The 19,320-nt window shown below is 40.1% G+C and overlaps 1 protein-coding gene across 2 annotated transcripts in view; it reads right to left on the reverse strand.

Moving 5' to 3' along the window:
* Nucleotides 1-13,964, reverse strand: part of ctdspla (CTD (carboxy-terminal domain, RNA polymerase II, polypeptide A) small phosphatase-like a) — a 47,294-nt gene extending 33,330 nt beyond the window's left edge. The window contains exon 1 of one of the 2 annotated variants that reach the window (XM_049565084.1): nucleotides 13,354-13,964. In XM_049565084.1, coding sequence (XP_049421041.1) covers nucleotides 13,354-13,429 — 76 coding nt within the window. In that variant the 5' untranslated portion in view covers nucleotides 13,430-13,964. The remainder of the gene's footprint in view (nucleotides 1-13,353) is intronic. The other variant, XM_049565085.1, reaches the window with a different exon arrangement.
* Between the last annotated feature and the right edge of the window lie 5,356 nt (nucleotides 13,965-19,320).

Here is a 19,320-nt window from a genome sequence, read left to right on the forward strand (position 1 = left end):
GAGGGGGGTGGGGGGGCGAGGGCTGCTGCATCTTGAGTGCTCCGCGTAATGAAGGAGATGACAAGCGCGGGGGAATTAACCCACTGAGAGCTCAGGGAGAAATAATGAGGGAGATCTGACTGTTCTGCCGGAGTTACGCAACCGGCAGCAACACGGCCCACGTTGTTTGAGGCTGCGGCAGTTTATTATTTATATATCTTTTTATATTATCATCTACAACTGTGCACTCAATGCCAGAGGCTTAGTGACTGATGGGAAATCCTCCTTGCCGGTCTGTTAGTTAAAAAAACGTTGGAATATTTAATGTCAGATGAAAATAAGGGCCTGCCTTAAGGCTTCTCTTGAGAATGGACATGCATGTACACAGCGTGACCTCAGAGATGCTGTCCGTGCAGCTGTTAAATTGATCCTGAAAGTTGATCCACTGAGCAGTTCGTGTATCATTTAAAGGGGAACTCCAACAATTTAGTATTGATCTTCCATTAGATTCATAGCCTGGAACCTCTCAGTTTATTTTCAGTTTCCGAGGGGTATTATCAACAGCTGTAGCTGAAAATGCCCCCCGGACACAACTGGATGGCACCACAACCAATCAGAGGAACGAAACATGTGACACAGCAGTGAGTGACGGACAAATGCAGCGTGCAGAGATGAGCTGTGATAGCGTAGCATCAAGAATCCTGCACATAAGTGTTGACCGTTTTGCCATTAGAAAAATGGAAAAAGTACTTCAACAGTAAGTTCCACATTTGCTGCATCCATTTTGGTTTGCTTTGAAAATGCCTTTATGGTGGTCCTCTTGACTACGCTAGGTTTACGGTTGCTTTAGTGTCCCCAGTGCAAGGATGCACGAGCCAAAAATGACATAATCGCATATTCTGCATTAAGCGCTAAGACTTCACAAGATGTAAATCACCTTATCAAACCTGCTCCATGCTAGATAAATGGTTGTTGTTGGCTTAAAACTGGCCAGATCGGCAGGAAATCGGTCTTAACGGGAGGGGGGACGAGATGCACCTGCAAGAGCAAATAAAAACATGAGCTCAGATTTGTCTGATTTCTAGGCGATGGAATTCAGGTACTTAAGGTAAAATTAAACAGTAAAAATCAAAGCAGCACAGGCCTAACACACTACATACCAAATAAAATAAATAAAAATAATAATAATTAAATTAAATTAAATCAAAATAAGAAAAAATAAATTATAAATTAATTGACACTAAAATAAAACACTAAATATTAAATAAAATATATTAATTTAAAACAAACAACCAAATGAAATTACATTTAAAAATATCTAAATTAAAAAAATAATGCGAAACTAAAACACTCAATACTAAATTTCTCACAATGCAATCATCAGCATCTTTTCACTGTACTCTCCTTGTCTGGTAAATTACCACCTCTTTTGATCTCCTTGCCTCCAGTCTGTAATACTTTGTGTAAAAACAAACTGAGAAAACCCTGGTGACATCAAAATGACATCATCGGGGGTTGTTTTTGTTTTTAGACGTGACTCCTTCAGAGCATCAGTAGACATTATACAACTGTTATTACAGTCTGAGTATCACTCCCTATGGCGTGTTATTTAAAAAAAACCTTGATGTTTTAACGGTTAAGTTTGGATTCACCAAAGCTGCAAAATAAAACCAACAAACTACTGATGGAGGCACTTCCTGTGTTCTGCAAAGTTAAATTACTGTTTTCGTCAATAGAGTCTGGTGGCTTTGAAGAAACCATAGCTAAGGTTCAGTTAGTTCTCTGTCAGAGAGGCTGTCTGATGAGAAGGTAAAGCTTTGAAAATATTCTCTATGTAGCATACACTTAACCTGATACTGTTTTTTTTTTGGTGGCTAAAATACATTGTGCTGCTGTCCTCGTCCACAGCAGTACATCGTTTAGCTCTATTCCTGTCTACTTCTCCAAACTGGGGTCGTGACGACCACCATCTACTGTACGTAATACACTGACTATAGATACATACCTCATACAACCCCGCTTCAGTAAATCCAAAATACGCATTTAAGTTTTGTTCTCAATTACGAAAGCACCCATAAACGTATCAGACATCAAAACAACAAACTGCATGTTTCTCATTAAATCAGATTCATTAAATGCTGCCTGCTATGAATGGAAAGAAACTTAACAAGTAGGTCATGTATTTTTGTGTGTGTGTGGTGGTGTGTATCGCTGCTACAGTTTCCCATGCCTCTGCTCTCTGAGAGGCGTTCAACTCTGCATTTCCACACATAGCATGTCCTACTTAGTGCCCCTTGAGATTCACAGCTAAACAGTATTCACCTTTACCCCTGGAGAGGCAGAGAAAATGCCTCTTTGTCTCTTTTACAGCCTCCATGTTCCTGTATTTGCGTATTCCTTGCTCGTCTATTTAAAAATGCATAAAGCTTTTATGCTCTTCTGTCAAACATCTGACAAACAGGCACGCAGCATAATTCAGGAAGGGTGACAGAAAATCATTACGGACAAAACATGATCTCCCTTTTAGATAGCCAATTACTAGTGATGAATGCCAGCCAGAAGAGGGCAAAATATGCAGAAAGGCCACCCTTGTCAGAGCCAGGCTGGGTACCTGGAGACACACAGATGCTATTTGAGCACTTTCTCTTGCCCTCTCGTCTTGACACACACACACTTCCACTCTTTCCTCCTTGACCCCTACCTTTTCTCTGATTGTATTGATCTGTTTTGACAACGTCCATTCGGCTGGATGGATGTTCAATTAATCCTAGCTTGTGGCCTGTCCGAGTCCACGCTCAGCAGCCCCGTTAGAGACGGGCTTTAGAGCAGCAGCATCCAGGCTGCTGTGGCCGTGTGGCAGGCAGTCCTTTTGCTCTGAAGGGATTGTGGCTTTTGGAGCATTAATAATGGCCTTCACTCATTCACGGCCACTGAATGCCGATGTGTCGAGATATACAGGAAGGGCCTGAGTGATGTAATCCTGCAACAATGCTGCACGTTTAAATCGAAGCATGACAAGCATGCACCAGAGGAGCGTCAGTCGTTTGTCTTCTGCACTCAATTAGGCAAAGTTTGAGGAGTTGAAAGTCCCTGACAGCTGCAGTCAATTAGGCTAAAAGCTGGAAAGGGATGCAAGAAGCTTATTATGAATGGAGTTCTTCTGTTGCACTAAAATGTATATTTTCTCACTCAAATCAATATAAATAAAATTACGATGGAGGTCGACCGGGCAGAATGTCATTTCATAAAGAATCTACTTGCAATCACACTGTGATAGTCTCTTCAGGCCCACGCTGGACATTTTGAAGTAGAGTTTGCTCCAAAACAAGCAACCACAGCATATGAGCTACACTTGAGGCAACAGTCGAACATAAAACTTTCCCACAATGCCGTCAAACGTACAGTCCAAAGCACACAGACATAAAAAGAGGCCCAGAAAAACCCAAACCATGCTGCGCAGCAGAACCAACTAACGGAATAACAAAATACTTCACTGAGAGCAGAGAAATGTCAAGTTTCTGATGTGCAGCAGGCACAAGCACATACATTCCTTCAAAGCAGCCAATCACAAGGCATTACATAAGAAGAGGTATATAAGCTTAAATTCAAACAGCACCTTTGCTAAATAAACTACAGCTCGACATGAATTAGCTTAAACAAACAGTTCACTAAACTAAAATACATATTCATTTACAATAACCCAGTGTAGAACCAAAGCATTACTCTTAAGAGAAACTTTGTCACCTCTAACACATCTCAATTAATCAACACAGGAATTAAACTCTTGGTATGAACAGGAACAGAAACAGGAACATGTGCTCATGTGACTTAGAGCTACATGTACTCGCACTGACAAAAACATGAGGAAACTGAATGATACAAACAACACGATAAATCAGGAAACAACATTTTTCTTTTAGAATTTTTACATACAGTTTTAGGTACTTATGCTTTACCTGAATACTTGCATTTTATGCTGCTTTCTTATTCAACTGCACAACATTTCAGGGGAACACATACCTAAACAACAGAACAGGTCACATTCCACTTCAAATTTCCATATTACCACCCTAAATGTTGCAGTTTTAAACACGCCCTTAATGTTTTGAAATGGTCACAGTTACACTTTAAACCTTTGTAGTTAGATTTAGGCAACAAAACTAAGTGGTTAGGTTTAGAAAAAATAGTTGGCTTTAAATTAGTACGTCTGTAACAAACATAACACAGAGTCACATAACAGACATCACATACGTCACTGGCGTAGTGTGTTTGAAATACTAGCATACTATGCTTCATTGTTATTAAAAGAAGTCAATGTTGACCTCGTGGTGTGAAAAACAGTCTCCTGGGTGAAAGTCCTGTGCTTGTTTAACCCATCCACCACCCCTTTGGCCTGCCCTATATATTTCAGACCTAGAGTTTGCTTCCTTTGGTCTGAATCAGGGACTTATTTTGTCACAAAGTTGTATAATTGCCTAGAGTTGGTTCGTGTTCTCACGGCAGCATTTACAAGTGGATCAGATCAAATGCCTTGCTCGAGAAAGCTGCTCTTGATTGGTCAGAATTTCCATGTGGGAAAAATCCAGGAAGTAAACAAAACGTTGAAGAAGAGTACATTTGCAAGATAAATGTGACACTTTCTAATGTCACAATGGAGGGACAACTACGCAGGTTGATTTTAGCGCTGCTCATCGTGGACTATATTGCTGTCATTGTTCATTTTAGTCAAACCATACAGTTTGAAAACGAGGCGCGGCTCCAACTACAAAACAATGTTTTGATGCATTGGATGTGCTGAATGTGCATATTAAGGCGGTACAGGAGGAGGTGCACATTAATAATCCTCCAGGACTGTAACATGCTCATGTTTAACCCAAACAATGTGTCATGTGACTGCAGTTGGTTCAGATCGAGGTCGGAACACGTTCTCACTACAAATGAACCGCACCAGAGTTTGTTTGTATCCGGACTGAGACCACCTCTTCAAGAAGGTCTCTGGTTGTTCTGGTGCACACCTGAGTGCGATTGCTGTGTTCGCACCTGCCCAAACGAACCACACTTAGGGGGCAAACTAACTTATATTCAATTGAACTGAACCAAACACGGCAGGTGTGAAAGCATCCTTAAAGGACAAAGGGTATTCATACTTTATTTTTTCTTCCTTCCACAAATCCCTTGAAAAGGATCAGGACCAACCACATTCTACAGTATTTTCTGGCAAAACTGAAGTTTTTAGGAAATATTACTCAAACAGGATAGACAGTTCATAAGTTTGGGACTATTTTCAGTGGGTCAATTCACAGCAGTGTATGTGGTGTTGACTTAAAACAAACTACAGTGGTCACGCTCATCATTATGAAGCAACATGTCACCCAGACAGTGAAACACTGCAGTTCACTGATGTGATTTCAATAGTTTTTGGACAACAATAGTGCTGGCCCAGAGTCCTGTGGGTCTGAGGTGCCCATACTGGACACATTCACGGTCAGTACATCAACAATACAGTTTGGGACAAGATTTCTAATCAAGTGAAAGGATGTTAAAGCTCTATTTTAAACTGGAAGCCAGCACTTCACAGCAGAGGTGATTTGAACTCTCTTCTCTTTTTTCCCAGTTAAAACTGCATTCTGAGTGATGGTTTAAGTATTCACAGTCAGCCAGTGGGAGTGAAGAAAGAGTCAACCCACACTATTTTCCCCCGTGGCCTCTCTGGGGACGGATTGCAGTGCGATTGCATCTCCTTCACTGTGTCTCACAACCCATAGATCTTTGCAGGCTGCCTGGTAATTAAGGGCCACTTCGCTGATTTTTTAACTTGAATCTTTATTGTCAGCAGAGGTGAAAATCTGACATAAATCTTACTAATGTATTCTGTGTCTCCAGAGATAACCCTCATTGACTCTGGGAAAAAAAACACTCTGCCAGCCATTGTAAGACTTTATCAAAAGAAAATTGACATTTTTATAATATGTTGTCAGGATCAAAGTCCACCACTGAGGAAATGCACGAGAGAGGCAGATGCCTGAAGGTCTTAAAGATCCCATCCCTGCTCATCAGATTTTGCCGCTTGGACAGAGGCAGCCTTTTACATTGTGTCTTGATGCAGAAGGGGGCAGGGTTAGGTTTTAGCAACAAAACTGCTTGGTTATGGTTAGGAAAAGATTGCAGACGTTGCGAAAAAACACGCAGCTGTGAGTGGCACAAACGCCTCAACCGATGATGTTATTTGTTGGTCTCCTGGGTCAAAGTCCTGTGTTTATTGGCACCCACCCTAGTGTGATGCAAATGGGTTTACTTTGGAGCGCCTAACACAGGGATGGGTTCTTTTCATACAGCATACTAATACAGCATAATATATTGTACTGTGCTATTTAGTGCTACAACTGTTATCACAATATGTAATGATTGTTGTGTCTGTAGTCGAGGTAGGCGCACACGCTGCTTTCGCTGCACGTGTCGATAAAATATAGGCCTATATTAATGAAGGTTCTTTAGTACGGTTTTGTATTTCTCTGTAATGTAGCACAGTGTTAACAATGTTACTGATACTATTCTTTCTCACACCTTCAACTCAAACCATTGTGCTGCCCCACCCAAAATATATCATTTAATCATTAAGTTAGTATCGTAAACATGTGGGCGACTAGTTGACTAATGGCCCTAAATGATGACTGTTGTTTGGCTAAGAAAACTCTTCATCAGGGGCAGCCCTAGAAAAGATTTTGACTCTTTAAATTAGGTAACATTTGAGATTGACCCAACATCAGTCTTATTTTATCATTTTTGTAAAAAAAAAAAAATTGACTTGTACAGTAGTTTAATAGATATTACTGGCGTCAATTTTTCATCCAACTCTTGGTAAGACAGCAAATTGCCTTTAATTATAGAAATTCAGGTTGTAAAAACATAAGCATGATGGTTGTTTCTCTTGACAGTACTTAAAAATGCTAACAGCCAGCACCTTTTCTGTATAAATGGAACAACTGCCACAAAAATGACATCATCAGGAAGGTATGAACATAAACCATGATTTCTTACGGCATCATTTCCAAGTTAAAACAAGGGATTGATACATCAACAAACACCTGAGGGAGCCACTACTGATGATTGACCGTCTATGAGCTCATACATAATGTGAGATTCAGTGCTGGTGAGTCCGTTGTGGTTACTTTCAATGCCAGACAAGCTCAGTGCAGAGCAACAACAACACAAAGTTACTACAACAATACATTTATTTGCTGCTTAAAAACATTTCATTGCCTCTTGTTGTGGAACTAAATGACTGTAAAAGACATAAATTAATACAACTTCCACTCAAGGCATGTTCATCCACACACTGAGGCCGGTCCCGCACATACAGTTAACAAGCTTATCAGTCAAGGGGCTTAGGGCTTGGAAGAAAAACATTCAACTATTCCCAATCAGCTGCCCAGTATGGTATTGGACTAAAGTAATGAAGATGTGTCCAATACTCCAACACTTCCCTGGAGGTGCAGATAATCAGCTTTTCTGAGCAGCATTGGCTGAAATAGGCTCATAAATCTGTAATAAGGACCTGCGATTCACAGCCCAGCTTTTCTCTTCTTCCTCCTCTCCATCAAAATGGTGCTCTGAATATTGACTTCACTGTACGCACATAGCAACCAAATGTGTTTCTCAAGAGAGGTGGAAGGGTTGTGAATGACATACCGTATGCTCAAGATAAATAATATGAAATCTACGCAACGTATGGCCGAATAAAAGATCGGAATCCTCCTCCACCCACCAGTGGAGTCCGGTCATGACAGCAAAGTGCTGTACATAGCAGAGTGGCAGGTTGTGCCAGGGACTCCGGGCCAGCCAAAACTCACAGTAGCTCCCCTCGCTAACTGTGCACCACACACCCCTGCAGGTGTGGTCCACACACCATAAACACTTTATTAATGTACAGCGGCGTGTTTCAGGAATAACCTCAAAAGCCAAGTGTGCATGAAATCACAGGCCTTTCTTCAGATTAATATATAATTACAGCTTCTGTATTTTTTCCTCATTTTCTTTCTGGCAATGCAAAGATTTTCTAACCAACAAGCCTTTGAGGGAATCATTTTAACATGACATTAATATACATAAATCCCAGTGCCTGCTGCTGCTCTTCCTCGTCTGTAATCCTACTGAAATTACAGGCTATATTTCATCACCATAAATGACATTCACATGTTGTAGGACAGACAGAGTACCTTGACCACAGAGTTTTTAAAAGGCTGGAGGTTAATGGGCTCTGTGACACAGTCCCGTTGCAGCCTTGAGCTGCCACTGGTGTAATGACAGGAGGGGAATGACATTATGTCTCTTCAGGAGAATGTGTATTACTCAGCCTCAGCCAGGAAAACCATGCACGCCATCGAAAAAAAATACAGTTGGTGTTTGTTGTTTGTCTCCAGCTAAGTGATTTCAAAAGAAGCAAACAGCTTTTACATCGACTCTGGGGTGATTTCTACACAACTATTAAGCTGTGTGAAAGAAGCAAAACTGGCAAACACATGGCAGCACTAAAGCACATTTAAAGAATAAGACTGATATTCTATATTTTTCTTATTGTGAACAAATCCCATGAAAAGACCAGAACCAACAATGAACTGATCTTAGTGCTGTCTGTATACCCAAAGTGTGATATCTTTTTCCTCTGCCATAGAGCTCCATTGAACTAGGTATCTTAATTTATTATCATGAACATGGGGATTGTTGTTTATTTTGATTCAATCTACATACACCATCCTAAGGGTACGGTCACACATGAGCAAATGCAGGTGGGTGACCATTGCGATATTTGTGCCCAATGCAGCAGCGCCGGCTGGGACGTACACCAAAAGCTAGCTTGCTGATAAATAGTGGAAAATATGATGTTATTGGTCCCAAATCACAACCAGCCAAGCAGCATCCATCATACAAGGCAGTTTGTATTTTTCATTCCCAATATCCCCCAATATCGGCTGGTTAAACACAGCAACAATCAAAGTCTCCTCCACAAATACTTCTTTGCTATCGGTTGAGGCTGCAACTTTGCCAGCCAAAGTTCACCAAGCTGAACTCCTCAACATGCGAATAAGCTAGTTCGCTTTCTCACCAGAAGCATTTTTTTTTATTTTATTTTAAACTATATGTTTGTGACATGTATTTAAGATCTGTGTCTTCAGTAGGAACAGACGGGCTTGGGAGAGTATTGAGAGACCGCTACACATTGTTGGTTTCTGTGTTTTCATTGAATTTGTTGACTGTTGGAAAAATGCAGAATAACACCGGACAAATGTTTTTAAGGTGCAGTATTCAATACTAGACAAAGATTGTTCATTGTTGAGTCTCATTCTCAGGTCGTCAAATATCGACACTTTGGGTTGGTAGTGGCAGTCGCACCAAACCACCAACCTAAAGTGTCGATATTTGATGACCTGAGAATGGAACTCAACAATAAACTATCTTTCTATAGAATTTAACCCCTTGGTAACAGAGTCTAACAAAGTTTGAAGAAAAGAAATATTGCAATGTTGGTTCTGCTTAGGTAGGTGCCACACTGTTTATTAGATAGTTTCTCAGAGTGAGGGAATATAGCTTCAAGGAGCCCGCCCCATAGAAAGGACTACAGGATGTAATGGAAGGATATATTCATGATGTTTCTGTGAAGTGCTGTGAAGTTGAGTTGATTCAAAACACACATCAAACATGGCTTAATAGCGTCAATTTCAAACACAAGTACACAAATCAGCTTCACTATAACTCGCAGCATTCACAGACAAAGCACTTGTCTTTATCTGGACACATTTCCCCCACAAATACAACATGCTAATGGTTTTAGCATAAGCCTATGGCATTTTACATTGTATAAATTAGCCCAGCAGCTAGCAGACTTTTCCTCTACTCATATGAAACCAGGGATAACAGCAACATGTAACAAAGGTACCGTTACAAAATTATGCTCCATTACAACTCACAAGGTTCACTGACAAAACAACTGTCTTGTACTAAACACATTTTCCAAACAAATACAACATGCTAATGTTATTAGCACAAGCCTATGGCATTTTACATTGCATAAATTAGCCTAGCGACTAGCGGAGATTCCCTCTGCTCATATGAAGCCAGGATAAATCACACACAAGACTTAAAATGCTATTTTTGTGGAGGCATTATTGTCTTCACAATTTATTGTTCTTATCTGTTAATTTAAGTAAATAAAATCTTTGTTTCCACTGAAGGAAATGGTTTCAGCTTACAAAAACAGGAGGTCTGCATCGCCACAGTGTGTAGTTACATTTTTGGGGAGCCGCATGTCAGGCCATGCCGTAGGTCCCGTGCCGATTTGAGGCAGAAGTATAAATCCCAGTTAAATTGTGACTATATACAATGTAATGTGTCCATGAAGATTGTGACGGCCCCCCAGCCACATCTTCAACTGTCTTCAAAATCTGATTTTCTTTTCAGCATAGACGAGCTTGGCACATAGCTTATCGAAGTATAACAGGAAAGGGGAAAGTTGATCAAGGTTCTGCCATGTTCCAAGCTTGCTCAACTGTTATCAGAGCACAGAGCAAAAAGGGGCGGGACTTAGGACGGGTCATTTGCACACTGCACCTTTAATGGTTGTTTTAATGAATATGAGTAATCTAGTGAAGATAATTTTTTTGTGTATTTTCAGTAATAGGTTGCAGTCCAAATTTTGCTTGACAACTCAAAAATGTAAAGTAAAATATACGTTGTTGCTACCAACAGCTGGCTATTGACAATTTGTGTGTGAGAGCATGAGCAGCCTAATTATGACAAAAATTAATGAGGCGTCGACCGGGAACTCAAGCAGTTAAACACATAATCAGTTTCAGTCAAGTGTCTAATATCAGTCACACTGCAGCAGTGAAGAGCTAAACTCAGATTTGACCTAATCTGATTAAAGTAAACAGCTCGTCCATTGATACCTGTCGGACTGAAGTTATCAGAGCAAAGCCTCAAGGATTTGCGGAGTGAGACAGAGGCTGGCCGCCCTGTGCTTTGTTAGTCCAGTCATTACATTTCATTGCATCAGATCCTGAAAAGTAAGCGTCTGCCAAATGAAAAGCCTCATTTGGGTTTGGAGAAAAGAAACGCTGTTTTCTCAGCTCTGTGCTCATGTGCTGGTTCACGTGAAATATCTGGCCTTAAATTAGTACAACATGGCTGTTTTGTCTGAGAAAATCTACACTGTGATACAAAAAGATGTCTATGTGATGAAGCTCACATCCAACACAGGATTCTTCGTGCAAAAAATAGCCTTACATATCCTTCTGACACGGCTGACTTTGTACTGATACATGCGCTCCGTCTGAGGAAAGAAACCACCCACATTATGATTCCAACCCTCACCTCATTTAACATAATCCATAATGCATAAAGACATAATCTCCACCTGACCAAATGTCTAAAAAAACTCAGCTCTAATGAGTTACTACGTCTTTGCTTGGAATGAAACTGATAGGACTCTGAAAATAGCCTGCCCGTGCTCTGAAATATTCAGCATGTGAGTGTGTGTGAGCCTGTGTGTGTGTGTGTGTGTGTGTGTGTGTGTGTGTGTGTAATCGTTTGTGGCTTCGGCGCAGCCCGAGCAGGTCACAGAGTAACTGTCCTGGACAACAAGCGCTGTTTGTTGTCTGCTTTGACAGAGCCAGTAGTGAAGGGGCAGGGACTCCATTCAGGAAGCTCCCTGGTGATACTTTGTGTGTGTGTCACACAGCAGCCGTTTTGAGTGTGTGTGTTGTGTCCTCTGTGGTCAGCGACTGACCCTGGATTTTATCCCGCCAGATTAATTGTCGGATTCCACATGTCAGCTGGGATTTACTGTTCAAGACAAGCAGGATGTTGCAGACAAGAAAGTGTGGGAAATCTGTGTGAGATTAAAAACGTGCTGAAAGCAACAGTTTTATTTCTCTTTCAACTAAATTCCTGGATGATACGATTTCAGTCAGCGATGAAATGTTTGCTGCTAGTGATTGTTTTCATTGATTTGTTTATGATGGTTTTAATTATCACGGCAGCACCACAAGATCAGAGGGAGCTGATGAGGAAAAATAAACGACATGATCATGCAGGTCAGTCTTGGAGAAGTTTCACGCAAACAAGTCCATATCCTCATTTCATGATCACCAGCAGGGAGGTCAATAACTCAGAGCATGTCTTAGTGTTGCTCAGCGGAGGGTGATGCAGGAAGGTGACCTTTCCTCCACCAGGGCACTGGGTGTAGCAGGAAGTCATGGTCCCTCTGGCCTCCAGGCACCCTGTGGCTCAGTGGTATGGGGATGAATGTCAGTACCCCCCGAGCTCCAATCAACCACGCCCTCCTGCTGCGAACTCCCTCGGACACCTGTGTATCCCACGTGTGTGTACACAGCACTCTACGGCTGTTTTTTTTTTAACTTGTGCTGGACTCAAAAAAGTGTGACAAGCGAACCCCCCCCCCCTTATCTCAGAGTTAATGAAAACTGGAAAGCTCCTGACTCACGAGGGGGGGATTTGTCGTCGTTGATGTCATCACCACATGGTGAAGCGGCGACTCTTGTGCAAAACAACAGAGAGAAAATGTGTTTTCGTTCAGCCGCTGTAATCTGTAGAGCAGCTGTTGGGCTGTTGTTTTCAGGCACTTTTTTTTTTTTTTTTACACATCTGGAGGTGGACATTTCTGACCATGTAAACATACGTGTATCATTGAGCACTGTGCAGGGGAAGAAACTGAAAAACAATAGAGGCAGAGGCAAAAGCTTTGACCATGTTTGTTGCTGTTGCTGGATGGACAAATTGTGCAAAATGTTGAATGTTATTCTGGCTTTTGGTGTGATAAATATGCAAACACAACTCCTGCAACACAAAGGTATTTCCATGTGCACAGTTGCATAAAATATATATAAAAATAGGTGTTTTTCTTCATGCACTGCACCCATACTGTTGATCTGACCCCTGATCATTGGTGTTGGTAGTATAGCAGGCATTATACAGTGCCAGTGATGCATACAGGGATGTGGGGAGTACCCGCCCCCTGTAGTAAACCCAGCTCACTCTGAAAATATCCAGTAGCAAAATGGTTAACATTTAAAATGAGGTCTGGTTCAGCTGAAATAAAGCGCCCAGCAGTAAAGTTACAGTGCACTCCTAACATGATATATATTGACAGGCTGGCTGAGGGCTCTGCCTCTCAATGTTTCCCTGCTCCTGCTGAACAATGGAGGTTTTCCGTCGATACTCTCTGGCTTTGCTGTGGAGCCCAGTCTGCACCGAGGGCTGCAGATCAGATTTGGCAACCGAGCAACGTAAATAATCGGCAGGAAATCAAAATCCGGGCAAATTAAAAATCGTGTGTGACATTTATTTTTTGCGCCTTACCTTTATCTTGACTCGAAGAAATGCTCTCCTCCTCTTTCGGATTTGCAACCTGTGTTATTATGGACGTGTTGTCCATGGAAACGAGATGTTATGCACCTTCGGCTACACCGTTTTATTCCTTGGCAAACATTACCAAGCGCACTACAGTCCCCTGGCTGTGCACGGGCTAAAGCGTCCGCTCTTTGCAGCATTAAAATCCCATTTTACACGAAGCATGCAGTCCCATTCCCCCGGAGCTTACAAACAAGACGGGAATTAGTGAGAGGAAGCGTCCGAACATGTGAGGTGACAGTCCGAGGATGTGCATGAGACAAACAAAGCGTCAGTCCTGCATTGAAGTCGTGTGTGTCCGCTGTTGCAGGCAGCATAGCACCCCGCCTGCTGCTGCTGCTGCTGCTGCTGCTACTGTACGCTCCGGCTTCAATCCACACACTACAATATCAACTGCGTGATACGGTTACAGTGTTTACCCAGAGATGGCGACCGTCCTCCTGCCACAGGGCCATGCAAGCTCACTACAACAACAACACGCCTTCAATATTTCTATGATCCTGCTCAGTCCAGGCTGAGCAGAAGCCTCTCAGTCCGCCCACCACTCACTGTTTGTTAGTGTTCTCATCATGAAAGCTTTATAGGCTCAGCTCAGATTTACAGGAAATGATTTCACATTTACATGAGGATATTTTTTACAGATGCTCCCACACGTACAAAATTATATAAAAGAAAAATACTGAGGTCAAGAGTCCACCAACCCCACCCACCATAAAAAAACTGATTTTTTTTCTATTTTTTCCCCCCTTAATTTTGTTAATTTCATCTCTCTGTATGATTGCTTTAATGCTGTTTCAAAGCCTTTCCCAAAAATAAAAAAATAATACAAAAACATTTCTGGTCTGAAGCGCCTTGACTGTTCAATTAATTTTGACAACCAAAAATATCTGAATCTGACTTAAAAAAAAATATATATATATATATAAAAAAAAGAGAGAGGACATGACCTTGGTGTCCTTAATGGTGGCTATAGTATGGTGGCCCTGAAGGTCAAAACACAACATTTCAGAAAACAACAATTCAGAAGACACAACAACATTTCAGAAAAACAATTCAGAAAAAAAAACAACATTTCAGAAAAACAGCATGTCAGAAAACACAACAACAATTCAGAAAACACATTTTAGAAAAACATTAAAAAAAAACAGCATTTAAAAAAACAAAATTTCAAAAAACACAGCATTTCAGAAAACACATTTTAGAAAACAATATTTCAGAAAACACATTTCAGTAAAACAACATTTAAAAAAGCATTTAAAAATAACACAACATTCCAAAAAGCACAACAAAATTTCAACAAACAACATTTCAGAAAACACATTTTTAAAAAAAACACAACTAAATTTCAAAAAACACAACAACATTTCAGAAAACACATTTAAGTAAAACAACATTTAAAAAAACATTTAAAAAATAACACATTTCAAAAAGGACAACAAAATTTCAACAAACAACATTTCAGAAAACACATTTCAGACATAACATTTCAAAAACACATTTCAGAAAACACAACATTTTTTAAAAAAAAAAACATCATTTCAGAAAACACATTTTACAAAACACAATTACACTGTAGTGTTTTGTGAAATTATTTTGTGTTTTCTGAAATGTTGTGTTTTCTGAAATGTTATGCTTTGTGATATGTTGTTTTCTGAAATGTGGATGTGTCTTGACCCTCAGGGACACCATACTACAGCTTGTGCAACATATCTAAAAGCAGGGCTATGTAGCGCTGCACAACTAATTGAGATATCATCAAAACCACAGCTGTAAAAGCTAAAATGTGTCCAACATACCATTATATTAAAAAAAAAGTATTGTGGTGCTTCAGAGATGCCCTGGCAGCCAAATCATATTCCATATGTATGGCACTGGTTCTCAAACTTTTTCTGTAATGCTCCCCTTCCCCCACCCTACATTTTTTTTTATTAATCATTAACAATTATTGAGGAAGCAACTAATAAAAAATAATCCATGTTGAATTATGGCTGAATAAAGGTCAGCATGGCAGCATCTGCAGACTCTTGTTAGTTTATTTTCGCTACATAAATCATATTAATTAAACTTTGTTTCACTTCATATTTTCCCCCTGGACATCCACTGCAGTGACCCTATGCACCCCCAGAAGAGCCCATCCCACAGTTTAGGAGCCAGTGACTAGGTTTTGGTGGTATCTAGCTTTTTCATACCTTCATACTTCCCTGACATTTCACTAGGGTATACTGTACATGTTAGTATTCGTGTAAAAACACTTTTAAAAAAGAAAAGTAAAAGCTGAGCTACTCATGATAAAAGTCATGGAGCATGTATGTCATTGTCTAGCCCACTATTCTGTGTTTCTAATATGCATATAGGTACTTAGACAAGTCTTACTGGTTTTTTACTTGTGGTCTACAGAATAATGAACAAACAGGAAATAGGTGCCCTTCTTGATGTAGGATCGTGTTGTAACACGTGTTGCCATTGCAAATACCGACACATTGAACCGACCCAGTGGGCTAAACAGGAATGACATGTTGAATAAAATCATGTGGCTATTAAACAATTTTGTTGTTGGAAGAAGTTATCTCAACATAAAGTAATATATGGCAATACTCCCAGATAGGAGCAGAGGTATTTTTCTTTTTTCTAGTCCTGTACCATTATCCACACCACACGCAGTCACCAGCTTTATCAGCTCAGCTGCCTGTTCCAAAAGTAGACACTGACCTCTGGTGGCGTTTGCTGTGCACTACAATACATTGGCTGAATACAGCATCTCTGTATTAGTTTAATAGAAAGAGGAGTACTCTATCCTCCCGAGACCCTGCGTCCTTATGTGTGGACATCACATTTTGGGTTTACTTGACCTTATACTTGATTCCACTCAACTTAGACCTGTTGTCCTCATTTGTGGACACTTTTTTGTGCCATCTAGTGGTAGTGAGACCACAATATAGCGATCCATGTAAAACAAGATGGCAGCCATCTCTGCCAAGTCAGTCTGCAGTCAGTCCTGAGAGAATGAAGACAAGGTCCATAACCAGATCACATTTTATTGTTGAAACTTGTTTATTTATGATTGATAATGTTTATAGTTTGATACAGCAACAACATCTGACCAATTTTAGCAACAGTAACAAGATGCTGTTAATTAGGAAGTACACGTTTGAAGACATTGGGACTTTATCATCGTCTCATTTGAGGATATTGTGACTTTCTTATCACTCACAGTTTTTATACTTAAAGGACCTACTTGTCCCAAATAGCTAGGAGAAAATACTGCATACCAAACAAAAGTTCAGGTCTCAGGAGGCAATTTTTGACAGTATTAAAAATAATACCTTGGGGATTTCTCAATACTCCAGTATAACAAAGCCCAAGGTCTATGTTCAAACATATGACTGGACAATTTCGATGGATAAAAAATAATCTTTAACGATATTGTAAATACATTAAATAGCTCTGTTTTGTTTATCAGACATTAATTTTATTGATAAATACAGTAATTGTTGAGATACTGTACTAAAGAACAGTGACATTTTAAGAGGGCCCTCCAGCTAATTATTGCATTTCTGTAATGCTGGGGGACTCACAAGAAACTAATGGGTATCACTTTCTAATAAGATGCTTAAGCTGTAACTCATGACTTTATTAAGGATTAATAAATCATTCACCAACACTTCATCAATTATTATAGGGCATTAATATGAATATTGAATACATTAATATTGATCCTATGTTTCCCATACTGCAATTCAAAGGCAGATTTTCGTCAGAACTTTCCTGGTAAAATCTTCTTTCAAACTCCATAATGCAGGTTTTTGGTTAGAAATAAATACTCTCCTAGCCCAAGCTGAGACAACCCTGATGACATCACTGCAACACCACCTGGGTTATTTTCTGAAACTCGACAAAGCTCCTCCAGAGAGACATTAGACGTTATTACCATAAACAACCTGGCCTTTACAGTAAAATAATTGAATTGTTCCTTTATTCTATTGTTAACACCATGTAGTCTGCTCTCCATCTCCTGAACTGATATCCACCTGTGCACTGTAGACTGACCTCCTCCGCACGCACTGATAAACAAACATTATTCACGCTATTTCAGCATCAGTGGACCGTAGAATAACAACAAGGGAGATAAAGTGGTTTTCTGGTGCGTTGCCAGCAGTGACGCGACAGAGTGTTCGTGCCTCTTCACCTTTGCTGTCACTTTCATGTAGTTGAGGCCCAAATGGCCCTAAATGACCCCACCTGAGAGACAAGTGTATGCATGATGGCATATGGACAGGAGGAAAACAGTCGTAAGTGCAGGCTGTCATCTGTTGATGCTGCTTATAATTAGTATGTAATCTCCCAGCTGACGAGATGCTCTCAGTGTGGGTCAATGCCTCCGTCCTGATATTTACAATAATGCATGGGTACAATTGACACCACGACACAGGTCTCTGAGCCACTTTGCACAATCACTTTCAGCACTTGACAGTCGGTTTCAGGTTACTGTGTCTGTCACGACTGCACGGCCACTTGAAATTTGATGACAACGAGCCTGTATGTAAGCGTGGTTACTTAAGATAGATTTAATTAATAGTTCCTAAAAAAAGAAATGAGATTGAGAGAATCAAATTCAGAGTTTTATAGTAAACATTTCTGTGTCATTGCTGTGATGATTACTTGCACAAGGGAATGAACAATCAATGCATGTGCACTGGTAAATGTTGGGGGTTTAACGCCATTAATAATAATAATAATCAGATTGTATTCAGAGTGTAAAGACTTAAAAACCAAAAAAGTGCAAGTCGCCTTTTATAAAGTTGTAGCTAATGGCTTTATCATTGCGTAATAAATAATTAGCTAGTGCTTTACAGATCAGTTTTAAGCCACTTATTAACTTTTGGGTTGCTGAATAATGGAAAATTCCTCTGCGTGATGTTTAGCCTTTCTTTTTTGTAATAACGGAGTTATACATATTGATATTCTAATATATATCCACCAAGTGTGCACTTATGCCTGCTATAAGTTGCTAATAAATTGATCTGTGTTCACATTCTCTGAATTTAAAGGTCCAGTGTGTAGGATTTAGTGCCATCTAGTGGTGAGGCTGCAGAACTGAAACTTCTCCCCTGTGCCAAGCATGTAGGAGAACTGCAGTAGCCGACGTGCAAACATGAATGCCCCTTTCTAGAGCCAGTGTTTGGTTTGTCCATTCTGGACTACTGTAGAACAACATGGCTGACTCCATTGAGAAAAACCTGCTCAATCTAGCGAAAACAAAAACATAACAATTCTCATTTTCAGGCAATTATAATTTAAAGAAAACATTATGAATTTTACATACCGTTTCTGCCCATAGATGCCCCTACAGCCTTCACACTGGACCTTTAAAGCATTAATAACCTACAGCCAATATTTTTACGTTAATAATTTGTATGTAAAGGGTGTTGTTCATAGTAACAACCCAACAGAGAATTATCACTTGGCTTTTTATGCGTCTTTTGGCTCATTGTTTTAGATTTCTGACACTCAATTTCACTTTAGGTCTTTTAGCCCTGTGCCATGGAAGCCCATTTCAGCCAGTGCGATGAAATCCTGTAAGTCATTATAATGAGAAACCCTCTCAAAATAATGACTTAATATGTCAAAATGATTTAATGTCTCAAAATAACGAGAGCTTTCTCAAAATATTGCTCAACATCTCAAACTAATGAGAACAATACCAAGTCATTATTTTGAGATAAGTAAGTCATTATTTTAAGAAACTAAGTTGTCATTTTGAGATGAGTCATTATTCTGAGAAAGTTTGTTATTATGACTTACAAGATCTTTTGTTTTCATGACACTCTTGGAATTATCGGAATGAACCAGACAAATCACTCCACCAACTAAGAACGGCCATGCACCACCGCTCACAGAATTGACAAAGAGCTATCA

This window comes from Epinephelus fuscoguttatus, linkage group LG21, assembly GCF_011397635.1.
Source record: "Epinephelus fuscoguttatus linkage group LG21, E.fuscoguttatus.final_Chr_v1".
Taxonomy (NCBI): Eukaryota; Metazoa; Chordata; class Actinopteri; order Perciformes; family Serranidae; genus Epinephelus; species Epinephelus fuscoguttatus.